This window comes from Eptatretus burgeri, chromosome 4 (genome assembly GCF_056783735.1).
Source record: "Eptatretus burgeri isolate ZD-2024b chromosome 4, Ebu_testis_v1, whole genome shotgun sequence".
Lineage (NCBI taxonomy): Eukaryota > Metazoa > Chordata > Myxini > Myxiniformes > Myxinidae > Eptatretus > Eptatretus burgeri.
In genome coordinates this window covers 139,340,011-139,358,171 of record NC_140964.1, presented here as the reverse complement: position 1 = coordinate 139,358,171, position 18,161 = coordinate 139,340,011, and the positions used below count along the sequence as shown (strand labels likewise).

Sequence of the window (18,161 nt, the reverse complement as noted above, 5' to 3'; positions counted from 1 at the left end):
TGAAAGTTAATTGAGATGTGTGTTGGTTGTTGTCTTTATATGTGGGTTTTAGAAGATGGAATGGAAGGCCCTCCAGGCCCTTTTGAAGGCCCTCCAGGTGTGGGTGTGGGTGTGTATGTGTATGTGTCTGTGTGTGCACAATCACTGTATATATATATATATATATATATATATATATATATATATATATATATATATATATATATATATATATATATATATATATATATATATATACAGTAGACGACCCGTGAACCCGTTGGGTTCCCGTTGTGACAGCGGTTGATGAAAAAAAATCATTTCAAAAAAAAAGAAAAGAAGAAGATAGCTCCAGCGAACTATACTGCTGAGGTTGTTTGCATCGATCAAATAATCCCGAAGAGTACTTGACTGAATCGGGAATTGATTTTTAGGTCATCTCTACCGAGATGACCTAATAAAGCCGGACCAAATGTCCGTCCATACGTCTGTCCGTCAACAATTTTTCTTTCTGATCTTGATGAAACTTAGTATGTGGGTAGAGGTCGATGAGTGTTGCCCAACGATATAACTTTTGTCCGGGTTCAAGGTCAGGGTCAAGGTCACGAGGTCATGTAAGTTATAAAAATCGCCATTTTCAAAACCTATCTAGTCTGCCATTCTACAAGATATTCGGCAACTGTTTATTGATTATGATAGTAAAAAATATTATTTTGTATCTAACCGGACAGATTTTTGAATTTCCGTCCCGTTTGGCCGCCACGTAACCTGGAAGATGGTCAAAAACACCTCCCGGTACAAAGAAAACTTTTTACTTCCGATCTTGATGAAATTTGGTATGTCGGTAGAGGTCGATGAGTGATACCTAAACGACATATTTTTTCCCGGATTCGAGGTCAGGGTCAAGGTCACGAGGTCACAAAATTTGTGAAAGTCGCCATTTTCAAAAACCTATCTAGTCTGTCATTTTAGGAGATATCTGGCAATGGTTCATCGATTATGATAGTAAAAAACATTATAGAGATGACTGTCACCCCCACACGGGGGTAATTTTTAAATAATTTTTTTCGTTGCCGTATTTGAACGAAACTTGAGATTGCTTGTAAACGTGGGAAAAAAAAAAAACGGAGAAAAGAAAGTCGAAGAAATTATTATGCATCATCTTCTGAACACAATTTTATTTATTAATGAACATGGAAGTATTAGATCAAAATGGCGATGTTTATGTTATGGTTAAAAATAAATCGTTCTTTGTCTTCACTAAGTGTTTGAGATTTTAAAAACAAAACATTTCAAGAAAAAAAAAAGATAGCACCAGCAAACTATACCGCTGAGGTTGTTTGCGATGATAAAATCCTCCCGAAGAGTACTTGACTGAATCGGGAATTGATTTTTTGAATAATTTTTTTTTGTTGCCCGATTTTAACAAAACTTGATACTGCACACCGCAGGCGAATGGTGAGTAAGGTGGCTGTAAATATTTTGCGTTATCGTGTACCGTTTTGGCTCACCTTACCAGATCAGATGCAGTGCAGGGCCAGGATCCAGGGCAGGGCCAGTATTTCGGGAACATACATACATACATACATACAAGATGAGAGTTTTAGTAATATATAGATGTATGTATAGTACCAGTCAAAAGTTTGGACATACCGACTCATGAAAGAGTTTTTCTGTGTTTTTACAATTTTCTACATTGTAGAATAATAGTGAAGACATCAAAACTATGAAATTACACAAATGGAATTATGTAGAAACCAACAAACTGTTCAACAAATCAAAGTATATTATATATATATATTTTTTAGATTCCACAAAGTCACCACCCTTTGCTTTGATGACAGCTTTGCACACTCTTGGCATTCTCCCAACAAGCTTCATGAGGTAGTCACCTGGAATGGATGATGTTGGATGATATGTTCAATGTGTTTGCCTTCATATGTATGCTGAAGGCGCAGGTTTATTCGGTGAAAATCAGAGATACGAATCATCTGAGGCAACGCATCACGGATGCATGTGCAGGGATTGATGGAAACACTGCATCAATGCACCACGTTCATTACAATTTTGCACAGCGTAGTGAAATGTGCATTTCTCATGAGGAACAATACATTGAACATATCATGTATTGTATTGTAATGTAATGGTAATAAACCATTTATAATGTTTATTCGCCTATGTTTCCAGACTTTATGGCCACCATGTGTGTGTGTGTATGTATATATATATATATATATATATATATATATATATATATATATATATATATATATATATATATATATATATATATATATATATATATATATATATATATATATATATATATATACACTGTGTATGTATTTGTATATGTAAATATATATTTGTGTATGTATATTGCGGTTCTGAAAAACTGCATGCCTCGAAGGCAGTTATCTTGTTAGTCTTTTTGCGGTTATCTCGTAAGTCTTTGTGCAGTCAAACGTTCTGCTCATGTCTCATGGGTTAACGGGACAAAGTGCATTGTGTGGGTCTTATTGCTAGGTCTAATTATATCTCTGTCTTCCATTCAATCCTCATTTCCATTCCAACCCTTTCCTTTTATCCATGATACAAATTGATGCAGGCACCGCACCCAGGCAGCCACCCGATGAGAGACTCACCACCAACACTACAGGACGTGCATGGCGCGCCCTTTCATTCAAATATGTGCACCGATTTACAATGGCGTCTCACCTTGCTCCACCTTCGCTCACCAGAAGCTCACCACCTCGAGCACCAACATCTCCCGTACACAGGAAAAATCATCTCGCGCCTTCACGCACCTCCACATCAATGCAATTTGCCACCAAACGGGTGTGCTGTGTGGCCCAAGCCACTCGGACCACGTGGCGCAGGGACAGGCCAAGCACGTCAACAACTCCAACCGCAGCTCACCGGGGGGTGCCTCGAATGGGCATGTGTGACCAACACGACTCTCGTCCAGTTGCCAAAACACAGCCCAGGAGTTCAGTGCAGCTCGGCTGTGTCGTGCCAGATGTGCGAATGAGGGCACTCCTGGCCCCAGGAGCCTGGCAGGACAGGGCCAGGATCCAATGGAAGGGCACGATTCGGATGACAGCGCGTTGCTTCGGGTCGTCGCCAAACCCTTCGCCCGGGGCTTTTAAAAGGTGGATCGTGAAGCTGTCCATCCTCTCTCCTCCCTCTCTCTCTCCTCCCTCCCGCCTGCCTGCCTCACACTCATCTCCGCCTGTTTGCCATGCCCACTTCTCCACCTCTCTGTTCCACCCTCTCTTCACTGCACCTCGTTGTCTGCCTTTTGCTGCATCTGCACTCGGGGTTGGTGTGCGACAGATGTACTTCTGGACCAGTGTGGAGCACATGTTTCCACGAGCCCCGGCAAAGTGATCAAGCAAGAGATAACGCGCCGACTTTTAAGGTGAGATCACTCAAGCGGAGCATCCCGTAAAGCATACTGGGTTGCACGGTCACCTGACCGCACTTGGAATTGAGAGGCCATCAGTTATCATCTGCTCTCCTTCCTTCTGGCTAACTAATCTTCGTGTGTGTGTGTGTGTGTGTGTGTGTGTGTGTGTGTGTGTGTGTGTGTGTGTGTGTGTGTGTGTGTGTGTGTGTGTGTGTGTGTGTGTGTGTGTGTGTGTGTGTGTGTGTGTGTGTGTGTGTGTGAGAGAGAGAGAGATGGAGCATCAGGTCAGGTATGGGAGCATGTGCCAGAACAGCGCGTCGCTGCGTCCCCTTTCCGCCGGTACTCCAGGGGCCTCCGTCTGGCCATCCCCCAGGCAGATGCCAGGCCCATCCCCATCTCCTTGAGATGATGGCCAACCTGCTGCAACCATGAGGCACGTGGTCGGCCCACTGGCCTCCTCCAGTCATGAGACTCCCTCGCTGAGAGAATCTGGTGAGCAGGATCAGAGTCAGGAAAACGAGCCACATGTCCATACAGCCGCAACTGACGCTCACGGACTATGCAGGTAACAAATCTCATCCGAGTCTCTCTCAGCAACCGCTCGTTGGACACAAAATCCGACCAGCAATAGCCAAGGATTCTCCGAAGAGACCTGGTACCAAAGGAATTAAGTCTCTGTCTCAGATCCTTGGTCAGAGTCCAAGTCTCGCACCCATAGAGCAAGACTGGAAGTACCAAGGACCTGAAGACTCGGACTTTCGTCCTCCCGCACAGGTACCGGCAGCGCCACACCCCATGATCCAGTGAATCCATGACTCCCCAGGCCCGACCCAGACGTCTATTGACCTCTGACTCGCAGCCAGCAGAGACATGAATATCACTGCCAAGGTAAGTGAATCTCTCCACGACCTCAACATCCTCACCACAAACAGACACAGACAGGACAGCAGCATCCAAGATGTCACCGAAAGCCTGGATCTTAGTTTTGACCCAAGAAACCCGTAATCCCAACGGCTCCGACTCCTCATTCAGCACCTCGAGGGCCCCCAAGAGGATGTCTAAAGTCTCCGCAAAGATGACTGCATCATCTGCAAAATCAAGGTCCGAGATCTTGACATTTCCAAACGCTGCACCGCAACTTGATCTCTCCGACATCCTCCCTAGAATCCAGTCCATACAAGTGCTGAAAAGTGTGGGGGCCTGTACACATCCCTGACGAACTCCAGTAACAACTGGAAATAAGTCAGAGATGGTACCACCACACTTCACAGCACTCTCAGTACCAGAGTAGAGTTCAGACATCAGATCGATCAGTTTTGGTGGCACCCCACGAAGACCAAGAATCCTCCAGAGGACATCCCGATTCACTGAATCGAACGCTTTACAGAGATCAACATAGGCTGCAAGCAGCCCCTGCCGAAACTCTCGTCTGCGTTCGGTGAGGACACGAAGTGCAAGGATACGGTCAATCGTTGACCTCTTTGGTGTAGAGCCTGACTGCTCTGGACGCTGGTGCTCAAGCAGATGGTGGCGAACCCTATCAAGAATTATCTGAGCAAAGACCTTGCCCGGCACTGAGAGCAGCGTCACCCCTCGGTAGTTGTTGCAGTCTTGGCGATCACCCTTCCCTTTCCAGAGAGGGACAACAAGGCCCCTCTTCCAGTCAGTTTGGATGATGCCTGTGTTCCAGGCAGAGCACAAAACTGCATGCAACGACACGAGTGCAGCATTTCCACCAGCCTTGAGAAGTTCAGCATGGATGCCACAGATCCCTGGAGCTTTGCCCCGTTTCAACTGGTTCACCGCAGCCCGTGTTTCCACAAGCGAAGGTGGACCACAGTTGATTCGAGGGTCAGCAACACGGATTGTCCAACTTGGACACCCTTGACGTCCAACTCGACAGCTGGGGGATCAGCCTGGTACAACTGCTCAAAGTAACCGGCCCAGCGGGCCTTCACTTCAGACTCCTCTGTGAAGAGCCTACCACTCTCTGCTCGAACTGCAGTGCTCCGAGGGATGGGCTTGGATGAACGTAATGCGCGAATTCCCCTGTAAGCGGGACGAGAATCACCTGTCCACAGGTGATGCTCTACCCCCTCACAGATTCCTCGCACATAGGCCTCCTTGTCCACCCTCAGTGCACGTACAGTTTTATGCCTCAGCTCCCTGAACAGCTCAGCTCTGCCATTCAGCCTGGCCCTGCGACTCTGGTCAATGGTATCCAGTGTCCCTTGAGAGACAAAATTCTTCTTTGCCCTGCGGTGAGCTCCAAGGCATCCACCCGCAACATCAAGGACGGTGGTCTTGAAGGCGCTCCACAACTCTTCAGGACCCCCCAAAGCACCCAGACTCCCCAAGTGTCCACTCAGCCTGTTCGCAAACTCCTCAGCTACTCTCTCATCTCTGAGCTTGGCAACATCCAGCCTAGGCTGGGATGGTACCATTCTCCAGGATTTAAGGTGCAGCTTTAGAGTTGCTACAACAAGCCTGTGGTCAGTATTGAGGAACTGAGCACTCCGGTAGACCCTGCAGTTCTGGATCATCCTTCAACGACCGTCAATGAGGACATGGTCAATCTCCTTTGCCACACCGCCAGCGTTGGAATACCAAGTCCAGCGATGAGCTTGTGGACGCTGAAACCATGAACCAGCCACCCTAAGTCCATGACTTCTTGAAAAGTCAAGGAACTTAGTGCTATTCTGGTTCATAGTTTCTGACCCATGGGGACCAACACACACCTCATAACCATCCCTATCAGTTCCAGTCGATGCATTGAAATCCCCCAAGACTAGAAGTGTATCTCGTCTGGGGCACTGATCAACCACAGACTCGAGCGTGGCGTAGAATGCATCCTTCACGGTGAGATCACTCGCCTCAGTGGGAGCATAAACAGAGACCAGGGAAATGACACCTAAGGAGTGACGAATCCTTAATCTCATAATACGCTCATTGACCGGTGTTACCTCAATTATCATTGGGGTCAGCTTATTGGACACAGCTACAGCAACTCCTTGGGTATGGTAACCATCAGAGGGACCAGACCAATAGTAGGTGTAACCACCCACCATTATCTCGCCGCAATCCGGTCTCCGAACCTCAGAGAGAGCTGCAATCTCAATGTCCAAACGCTTGAGCTCAGATGATAACAGAGACAGGTGATCATCCTCTCTTAGGGATAGGACATTCCAGGCACCCACCCGAAGGGACAGCCTCAGGTTAACCCAAGGAGACCGCCGTCTGGTGGACGACACCTCAGCACCACTCCGACACACTCTCCTGCAATCTGACCCAGGGATGTTACCCCGTGGTTTCCCTCCTATCATCAAAGATTGGGGGTCCCGAAGGCTTTGCTCCAATCCCGTCATCCGGTGAGCTGCCCTGCGAAGCGAAGCTGCGCAGGAGGTACTCCCACGGAGTGGGTTTTCAGATTTTTTTTGCGTTTTTGCGTTTTGCGGAATGAAGGGTTTTACGGTGACCGGAGTGCAAATCCTGCCACCAACCTCCTAATAAGAAATAACCCAACTGCAGGAGGACGTCCGCAGACACAGTTGGGCACTAGATATGGATGGCCGTTGGCTCACAAGGAGCTCCTCCGCCCTTTGACAGGTTTTGTTTTTAATCCTGCTGGGTGTCCATATCCAAACACCCTCCTCACCAGAAAACCTGGTGGGGGAGACGGTTTAGTCGCCGACAACCCGACCATGGAACAGCTTAGTACAGGTTTACATGGTACCTGTAGCAGGTCACAGATCGAACCTGACCTGACTAATGGGGGATCGACAGCTGGGGGATCAGCCTGGTACAACCGCTCAAAGTAACCGGCCCAGCGGGCCTTCACTTCAGACTCCTCTGTCAAGAGCCTACCACTCTCTGCTCTCTCCGACATCCTCCCTAAATGTCTTGTCTTAGCAAGACATTGTCTTGTCTCCTCCATCTCTTAGCAAAAGGTAAGATCGTAGAAGATGTTACGGGATCAGTCTGCTCTGTGTCTGCTTTTGTAAACTGCTTGCCTTTTGTCGCACCCCACGAATTCCTTCCACTCCCTGCTGTATAGAATAATAAACCCAATTTACTGTGCCACATCCCTTTCCTCACTTAATTGGAAATAAACGTTTTGTGTAGAAATGTTCCCAGCTCGTTTTCGTCTTTTCCTTCATTGGTCCAGCATCGTCCGTATCCCAGCCTAGCTGGGACTTTATCCCCCAACAATCTGTTTCCTAGACGGTACGTCCTTAGCAGTTCCGCTCGGCTGCATCTGATCCAGTAAGGTGATCCAGTTTGAACAAGGCGTACCGAGGGCGTGTCCCACGGTAATTAGATCACGTGACCATTTCAGGTAATCAGTTCCATTAGACGGAGGACCCCAAGTCACGTGGTTGAGATATTGGTGTTGTCCGTGTGCGATGGTCTGCGATTCCGGAGAGTCTGGTGGGAACCAGAGGTAGCTTTCCTGCCCCCTCATGGTCTTCTCGATCCACCTTTTAAAAGCCCCGGGCACGGGTGACGACCCGAAGCTGTGCGCCATGACCCAAATCGCCCTTCCCTATTGGGCCATGGCGGTGCCGGCCCCGCCCTGCAAGGCTCCTGGTGTCAGAAGTGGTCTCATTTGCACATCCGGTGCGACATGGTCCAGTGCTCCGCAACAAATTCCCGGACCCCCCCCCCACGCGACCCCCATCCCTCGCCACCCCTCGTGCCGTGTTCTGGCGACTGGACGAGGGTCGTATCAATCTCGCGCGCCTATTCGGGGCATCCCTGGCGAGATGCAGTTGGTGCTGTTCACATCCGTTGCTTGTTCCCGTATCACGCGGTCCGAGTACCTTGAGCCGTGCAGCACTCCTCTGTGTAGTGACGAATTGTATCGATACAGGGGTATAAGGAGGCGCAGGAATATTTTTCCCGTGTGCTGGAAATGTTGGTGGTTGAGGTGGTGAGTGTTTGGTGGGGGAGGGGTGAGCAAGGTGAGATGCAGTTGTAAGTTGGCATGCAGATTTGAATGAAAGGGCAGCATCTTCGTTCTTGTGATTCGCTCACGGGAGACTGCTTGGTGCTTCTTCTTCATATCGTCTGTGTTTGCTTGCTTGCTTGCTTGCTTGATTTGATTTGGATCATGGATAAAAGGAAAGGGTTGGAATGGAAATCAGGATTGCATGGAAGATAAAGATATAATTGGACCCAGCTATAAGCCAACACAACGCACTTCGTCCTGCTAACCCACGAGGCATGAGGGGAAGGTCTGACTGCACGAAGCCGAACAAAATAACAGCCTGGGGATCACTGAATGTGAGGTGCCACAGCCTTAGAGGCATGTGGTTTTTCAGAACCGCAAATATTTATATACAATATATATATATATATATATATATATATATATATATATATATATATATATATATATATATATATATATATATATATATATATATATATATATATATATATATATTGTTGCGGATTCGTGCCCGCCGGCGTGCGGACGGCCACGTAACTCGAATCGCGGCATGTCGCCCACCGGAAGGACAATCCCGTCGTGACCCTCTCGGACTAACGCCGGGAACTAGTCACGGGTGGGCCTTTCGGCCTCACCACGATCGTGCCAATCGGCCCCCGCGTGGGATAGGGTTGCTCGCCAAATTCGACCTACCTAAGTACCCACACGGAGGGTAGATCGGGCGATCGCACCTCGCCGCAGGTCGACTTCGGACACGGGCCACTTTAAGCGACCCGTTCCGTACTATCGGGATAACCGAGCGGTGTTATCGTCAACCTGGACGGTTCGATTAATTATCGGGCGTTTTAGCCCACGACCAACCCTTTACGTGAAGTAAGATGGAGATTCAATAAAGGAAAAGATGAAGCGAAACGGGAAAACAGTTCAACATAAAGCACATTTATTTCGCGATGAACGGAAAGCACACATATACAATTACACCAAAAGCAAATGTAAAAGAAGAAGAAACACACAATAATACACAAAAAGCAAATGTAAAAGTGAGACACAATGCAGAGCTAACCGACTACCGAGCACACGGCAACACTTATACAGTTTTACTTCACAGATGGCGCCGACAACACATATACTCAAAGCAAAAGAAAAAGGGACCACCCTCAAGGATGATGGGGGCAGACGGCCTGGGGCCGAGACCGCGTCGGGCCTACCCGTCTGATGAGCCGCAAAATGGCGCTGGCGCCCCGACTCCGTGGGCCTCGCTGGGACTGCCTGGTATGGGGTGGGAACGGGGCCCCCTTCTCGCACTATCTCAGCGCGGGGGGAAACAGGAGGGGGTTGTTGATGCTCAGGGGAAGGAGGATATCTCCCTGGCTCGGGTCCCCCGACGAGCGTCTCCACCACGACCTCGGTCGCGTTGCCGGCCTCTCCTCTCCGCAGCTCCCCGACTCTGACACGAGCACCCCCTCGACTGCCTTCGCCGCCGCCACCTCTCCAACTCTCCACAGCTCCGTCCAACTGCCTTCTCCGACTCCTCTCTTGACTGGCTCTTCCCAACTCAACTCCGAACTGCACTTGACTGACTACTACTGCTTCTTCTCCCCAACTCAACTCCGAACTGCACTTGACTGACTACTACTGCTTCTTCTCCCCAACTCAACTCCGAACTCTTCACTGCCTTCTTGGCGAGCGAACGCAGCCCTTTATAGCCCCCGGGGCCTCGCTCCTTCGCCTTCGACCCTTTACCTTCGACCCTTCACCTCTGGCTGGCTCCCCATTGGACCGAGGAAAAGTGGGCGTGAATGCTTTTTGATCCATGAATTTGCATATAGCGATATTACTCCAACGCACCTGGAGGCGGGGCCAAATCGCCCCACGCTCGCCGATAGGACGGAACAGAAGTGGGCGTGAGTCGTTTTTGATCCGTTTTCTTCGGAAAGGCTGTGATGTTTCTGCACACGCTGCTCGGTGCGCGCCCTGCACGAGTCCAGTATCGGTGCCCACAAGCGGCGCGGAAATGGCGGTGATGCGATGGTTGCGAGAGCGAGATGTGACGGTAAAGGTCGTGGCTGTTGGCGTTGTTGTTGTTGTTGTGAAGCGGCGTTGTGGCTGGTGGTTGTTGTGTGATGGCTGTTGAGACGTGGTTGGTGGTGGTAGTAATGGCGGCTGGTCCAAAATAAAGATAGTAAAAGAAAAACGGCTATCTAGAGGGGTCGCAGCCCGAATGAATGACATTTATTCCCTCTAAACAACGGGTTTGGGCCTAACTACACATATACTTACAGAGATATCTCACCTAAGGGACCTGAATGGTGGTTTGCGAATTTCGTCAACCACAACAATATATATATATATATATATATATATATATATATATATATATATATATATATATATATATATATATATATATATATATATATTGTTGCGGTTTTCGCGCCCGCCGGCGTGCTGACGGCCACGTAACTCGAATCGCGGCACGTCGCCCACCGGACGGACAATCCAGTCGTGACCCTCTCGGACTAACGCCGGGAACCAGTCACAGGTGGACCTTTCGGTCTCACCGCGATCGAGCCAATCAGCCCCCACGTGGGATAGGGTTGCTCGCCAAATTCGAACTACCTAAGTACCCACGCGGAGGGTAGACCGGGCGATCGCACCTCGCCGCAGGTCGACTTTGGACACGGGCCACTTAAGCGACCCGTTCCGTACTATCAGAATAACCGAGCGGTGTTATCGTCGACCTCGACGGTTCGATTAATTATCGGGCGTATTCAGCCCACTACCAACCCTTTACGTGAAGCAAGATGGGGATTCAATGGCGGAAAAAGACGAAGCGAAGCGGGAAACAGTTCAACAATAAAGCACATTTATTCGCGGCACACGGGAAGCACACAAATACAATTCCACCAAAAGCACACAAAAAAAAAGAAAACACAATTCCATTTACACAAAAAGCAAACATAAAAGTGAAAACACAGTGCAGAGCTAATACCGACTACCGAGCACACGGCAACACTTATACAATTCTAATTCACAGACGGCGCCGACAACACATACCCAAAACCAAGGAAAAGAAATCCCCCAAGAATGAGGTAGGCCTGGGGCCGAGACCGGGTCGGGCCTACCCGTCTGGTGATGAGACGCGGAGCGGCGATGGCCCCGCAACCCGCGGGCCACGTGGGCAGGGCCTTGCAGGGGCTGGGAACGGCGTCCCCTTGGTCGCCCTATCTCTGCGCGGGGGGAAACAGGAGGGGGTTGCTGATGCTCGGGGTATAGAGGATCTTTATTATGTGCGACGAGCGTCTCCACCTCGGCCAGGTCGCGCTGTCGGCCTCCCTCGGGTGCAGCTTCCTGCACGACGCGAGCACCCCCTCGTCTGGTGTCGCCGCCTTTCCACAGCTCCGTCCCCTCCGTTCCGACTCCAACGCACACGACGAGCAGCTCCACCGCCCGCGAAGTCTTGACCCTCTGCTTCCGACTCTCCTCTTCTTGACTCTCCGACCTCGTTCTGCTGACTCTCTCTGACTGACGAACACCGTCCTTTTATCCCCCCGTAACTTCGCCTTTGACCCCCTCCCTTGACCTTTCACCTCGCTCCCCATTGGCCCGAGAAAAAGTGGGCGTGAAGGCTTTTTGATCCACAAATTTGCATATATCGATCGTTCTGGAGGCGGGGCCAAATCGCCCCTCGCTCACCGATTGGACGGCAAAAAGTGGGCGTGTGTCGTTTTTGATCCGTTTTTGAAGCAGAAAATCCGTGATTTTGTACACGCTGTTCGACGCGCGTTCTGCATGAGTCCAACACCGGTACCCACAGCGGGGCAAGAACGGTGGCGATGCTACGGTTGTGAGGTGTGCGTGAAGGTCGTGGCGGTTGTGGTGAAGCGGTGGTTGTGGTCGGTGGTTGATGTTGTGGTTGTGATGGTGGCGATTGGTCCAAAATAAAGATAGTAAAAGAAAAACGGCTATCCTGAAGAGTCGCAGCACGTATAAATGACATGTATTCCCACTAGACAACGGGTTTGGGCCTAACTACACATGCACTTACCGAGATACCTCACCTAAGGGACCTGAATGGTGGTTTGCGAATCTGGTAACCACAACACTACCCCCTTCCCTTTTTACAGACTCGTCCCGAGTCGTCAAATTTTCGTGTGCCATCATGTGTAGTTTCCCCTAGTACATTTTACCTACGGATCCCTGAGTGCGACATTCATGGTATTCGTGTCCCCAAAATAAATAACCTGAGGGCTGCGTAACTACCTAAACAAACTCACTCACACGGACGACTTAAATAAAATTGCCGGCGCTAAGACATACATGCCGGGGGCGCACTCATATTTACAGTACATCTTACCTTAACTTACAAATTTTACACTAAACCATGGCCCAGGATCATTGAACTCTGCAAAAGAAAGCAGTTAGCAGGGAGCCAGGCTGCCCACATGCAGTCTCTGACTCAAACAATGCAGGTGACAGGGAACGTGGCTGGCTGCTCACGCGCAGTCCAAGGCCTTCCCTTTTGAACTGAACGCAGTGAACCACAACGGTGCATGGGCCGCACAACGCAGTCTCCGTGCCAGCTCAAGTGGCACACGCAATGAGCACAACGAATGGATGGATGAATGCAAACACGGTGCACGGGCCGCCACTGCAGGCCCGTGTTGTAGCTGCCAACAGGGCAGTTCTCGCAGCTTGCAAACTGTTGCCTTGATCCTGGCGCACATGGAAATGAACAGGGGGGGGAAAAGCAAAATTGAAGGGGGGTGGTGAACATGGGCAGTGGGCATGGCATGGCAAAGGTGCAGGCAACACAGCCCGCAGAAGAAGGCCGCTGCAGGCAAACACAGCCGGCAGATGAACTGGCCGGCACAGGCCTTGAAGAAAAACAGCCAGCAGATGAACTGGCCGGCACAGGCCTTGCAGAACACAGCTGCCGATGAAGTTGGCCGGCCTCCGCCTTGAAGCAAAACACGGCCAGCCGATGAAGTTGGCCAGCCTTTGCCGTTCAATGGAGGTTGGTGGAGGGAGTGCGGTGGTGCTGGCCACTTGGAAGGCGGGCTCGGACCTACCTACCTGTCTCCCTCCCAACCTATCGCCTTTGCCTGTCACTGTACATACCCACTCCCTTAATTTGTGAAAAACCAATTTAGCCCCCACTTATTTTTTTTGTTGTTTTTATTTTTACTTCCCCACTATAAATCGTCCCCTAACCCCCTTTATCGTCCTTGTTCGGCTAACCTATCCTGTCACCTAGCCTACTCCCAACCCCTACGTTCCCTTCCCGGAGGGGAATAAGGGAGAGCTAACGTCCTGTGTCGAGGCCCAACGAAGCCTCAGAATGGCCTCCCCAGAGTTCGGCGATCTTAACACCAAGTGGGTCCAGCGGCCCACAACGACAGCGAGGGGATGGATGGTGCGGAGGGGTACATCTCCTAATCTACCCTAACCATTTAACTGTTAAACTACCCCGGGCTTTCAACAAGCGCCTCTCGCTTAAACTATTGGTTCTAACAACCCAGATTCCCGTCACCTGTGTTGGTGTCCTCACAATTTCGGGCCTCGCCCCCAATTTTCTCTCCGTGCCCTCACACGGTCTCCTGGCTAGGACACGTGGCTCCCCTTTGGCAGGCACGACCCTCTGCCGATTCTCCCGCTATGGCACCCCGGGCACTACACTGCCTCCGAGCCTACCAGCTCCCTAACACCGGGGAGTGCCCCCATGGCACCTCCCCTGAAACGCACACGTGGCAGGCCGGCCTCCGGGCCCCTTTCCGAGGTCACCCGTGCCCACAACACTGCCCACGCGGCTAATGGCGCCCGGGCCCCTGCACCAAGCAGGCGCACCCGTGCCCACTACTCTATCCCGGCCCCCGATGGGCCCATGGCCTACCGCGGCCGACTAGCCTGGTGCCCGGGGTACCCACTCAGCGATACTCACCTTTCGCAGCCACGCTCCCAAGCCCGTCAACAGGGCTCCTGCACCCCTCCAAATGGGTTTCGAGCCTACACTCCCACCAACAACAAAACGACCTCCATTTTTCAATTTGACTAACCCCCTAACTCACTTTACTCTGACCCCGGGGGTCCCTTGGGCGGGAGTCACTCCTCCCCCCAATCACTCATCGCACCATGCATTCCCCATTCACTCCATACACACAGACCCGCTGGCCTCACTCACTCACCAAGCACATGCTTCCACTTCACTCACCAACTCTTCAACACACACACCACTGAACTCTGCCATCCTCCTATCTACATCCCCTAACTAACTCGTGCTCCCACGTCGTCCCTTAAACTAGTAGCACGTTCCTTTTAACACTAGGTAGCTAAACTACGTCAACTCTACACATTCACTGTCTGTCACTGTCTCCTAATCTCTTTAATCAATTTCCCCACCTAAATCTGGCTACAATCCCTCTAACTAATCCATTCCACGGACTCCATGAGGACTTACCCCTGCCCCATGAAGTCGGTCTAGCTAAGCTAACCCTTCCCCCTAACTAGTTTCCATCCTGTGCCCAGGCAAGGGGGTCTTTCACCCCTTGCCCAGGAATCCTTTGCACGCGAAAGTGAGGCTTGTTCTTTTTTTTTTCTACATGCGCAGCGCCAGCGCGGCAACTCAGAGCTCGCGCACTTTGCACCTGCCCGTGACGTCATGCAGCTGCACGTGTTCCTCGTCCCTCCTTGGACGGGACCATCCGGCAGAGATACCCCTCCTGCCGGATTCCAACCACACGTGCAGCCATGACGTCACCGTGCGCAAAAAAAAAACACAAGCCACACGTCTCGAGGGGTTCCCCACGCGAACACATGTGCTTTGCCCGTTGGAGCTTAACACACACGATCGCGTGGAGAACCCGTCCGGTCCAAATCCATTTACCTGCCTAACTTTGTCCGTCCGCGGGATCGGCAAATCCACCGCGTGCGTTTCCGGACCGGAACTTCACTCTCGCAAGCGAGCACGTGGTGGTCTCGTGCGTTGCACAGCACGAACCGCGTGCTCACTGCTGGGTGAACCCGGCACGGTCCGCGAAACAACTACAGCCGCTACTCGGCTTTCTTTCTTCTCATGTCGCTGTCTCCGTCTCCATTCCACACACGCACACCTGCGTGTTACGACGCACACAGTCCACTCCATCACATTCACACCGGGAGACGCGGCTGCGTGCTCCCGCATGCCAACCGACATCTCCCTCACATACCGCTCTCTCACACACACGGTCTCCCTGGCACACAGCGACCTTGCACACGGCCGTTCACTCACGCGTGCCTCACTACTCACACAAACCATACTACTCACACGTGGTGCTCTATTCACTCGCGCGGGGGCACTCACCCGCGGTGCCTCACCCACACACGCGAGGGCACTCAACCGCTGTGCCTCATCCACACCGTGCCTCACTCATACACGCGGGGCACTCACCCGCGGTACCTCACTCATACACACGGCGACACTCACACACGCGGTCTCTTCCACACAACGTCCCTCACTCATACACGCGGGGGCACTCACCCGCGGTTCCTCACTCATACTGGCCGTTTCACTCACACACACGGCCTCTTCCACACACGGTGCCTCACCCACACACGCGGGGGCACTAACCCGCGGTGCCTCACTCACACTCGGTGCCTCATCCACACACGGCGTGCTGGGAAGCACGTACTCCGGCACCATCGCCACCACACCAATCACACACGGGGTCGCTTCCACACACGGGGACGCACTCACACCTTGCACCACACACACAGGGACAACCATACTGGGGATTCGTGTCCCCACAAGGGTCTCCGGGGCCTCTATACCCCCCAAGCTCTCCGTGCACCCGTCCACAGCACCCGTCCCCTCAACCTCGCAAAACACGACCGAACTCACCTGGTCGTGACTCGCCCTCAAGGGGGCATACTCCCTCCCCTCGTTCCTGGAGGAGGCCATCCAGGTGCTCGCACCGGGTCCCAACACGCTCCGCGAGCTCAACCCCATTGTCCTCCACTACCTCCGTGTGTGCGTGCGCGTCACTTACCCCGTCTTCATCGTGTAGTCTTCCCTCTATCGTTCCCATCTCCCGTGTCTCTGCCAACTCTTCACCCTTTACCTCCCTTGTCTCAACTATTATTTCTGTTGTCGTCACCTCGTGTCTCGTCTCACACGTTTTGGTCTCCCCATTTAATTTTTCCCTTTCGGTCATCGTCACGACCCTCGCCCAACACGTTCCACGACTATTTTTTACCCGCCTCCACCGCGGGCCTGTCAGCCGTTGCACCCCCACCCAGCTCGTTTGCTCCCACACGTGAAGTCGCCATTCCCAGCTCCCTGGTCACGGCCTTCATGCCCGCCTGCAGGCATCGACCCATGTTCTGCGTCTCACCCCGGAACTTTTTCGTTTCTTCCTTCATGTTTGTTACCATTTTAGTTTTCATGCGTTTTATTTCGTTTGTGAATGTATCCATCTTTTCGTTCATGCCTTTCATTTCGTTTTTCATTTCATTTGCGTTTGCATCCATTTTTTCGATCATTTTCGCATTCATCTTTTCGTTCATTGCCGCCAGCATGGCGCATAGCTGGGCCATGTTGGATGCACTCAGCTGAGCCGTTTCGGCAAGGGTTGGGGAAGGGTCTTGGTGGAGAGGGGGGGGGAGGTGTCATACACTGCGGCCGCTGCCGCACCCACCTCGGGCCCTGGGTTCAGTTGGGCGAGTCCGTGTTCCTGCACAATCAACATTTCCTGCTCGGGGATTCCATCCTGAGCCATGGATTCGACACATTCTACATCCATTTCTAATACCCCCGGCTCCCGCTCGCCTTGAGACGCCATCTTGCTTCTCGTGAAGGGTTAATTTGCTCGCTCGTAATTTGGAGGGAATCGGGGGTCGCTTCTCTCACCCCTGGACCGATTCCCGTGAATTTAATTGGAGACAGGAGAGCCCGTTTTCCTGTTCTCCGATACCAGTGCCGCGAGGAGGGCGATGAGTTTATATCCCACTCCTGACACCAGTGTTGCGGTTTTCGCGCCCGCCGGCGTGCTGACGGCCACGTAACTCGAATCGCGGCACGTCGCCCACCGGACGGACAATCCAGTCGTGACCCTCTCGGACTAACGCCGGGAACCAGTCACGGGTGGACCTTTCGGTCTCACCGCGATCGAGCCAATCAGCCCCCACGTGGGATAGGGTTGCTCGCCAAATTCGAACTACCTAAGTACCCACGCGGAGGGTAGACCGGGCGATCGCACCTCGCCGCAGGTCGACTTTGGACACGGGCCACTTAAGCGACCCGTTCCGTACTATCAGAATAACCGAGCGGTGTTATCGTCGACCTCGACGGTTCGATTAATTATCGGGCGTATTCAGCCCACTACCAACCCTTTACGTGAAGCAAGATGGGGATTCAATGGAGGAAAAAGACGAAGCGAAGCGGGAAACAGTTCAACAATAAAGCACATTTATTCGCGGCACACGGGAAGCACACAAATACAATTCCACCAAAAGCACACAAAAAAAAAGAAAACACAATTCCATTTACACAAAAAGCAAACATAAAAGTGAAAACACAGTGCAGAGCTAATACCGACTACCGAGCACACGGCAACACTTACACAATTCTACTTCACAGACGGCGCCGACAACACATACCCAAAACCAAGGAAAAGAAATCCCCCAAGAATGAGGTAGGCCTGGGGCCGAGACCGGGTCGGGCCTACCCGTCTGGTGATGAGACGCGGAGCGGCGATGGCCCCGCAACCCGCGGGCCTCCGTGGACAGTGCCTGGCAGGGGGTGGGAACGGGGCCCCCTTGGTCGCACTATCTCAGCGCGGGGGGGAA

General features: G+C 51.6%; 1 protein-coding gene across 4 annotated transcripts in view; it reads left to right on the top strand.

Annotated features, from left to right (window-relative positions):
* The window catches only part of LOC147029237 (uncharacterized), an 85,098-nt gene that overhangs the window by 633 nt on the left and 66,304 nt on the right, over positions 1-18,161 (top strand). For 3 of the 4 annotated variants that reach the window (XM_085876451.1, XM_085876450.1, XM_085876448.1), the window contains exon 2: positions 2,588-3,400. The exons of the other annotated variant lie outside the window; for it this stretch is intronic. In XM_085876451.1, the coding sequence (XP_085732577.1) occupies positions 3,221-3,400 (180 nt within the window). In that variant the 5' untranslated portion in view covers positions 2,588-3,220. The remainder of the gene's footprint in view (positions 1-2,587; positions 3,401-18,161) is intronic. 4 annotated transcript variants of the gene reach the window in all.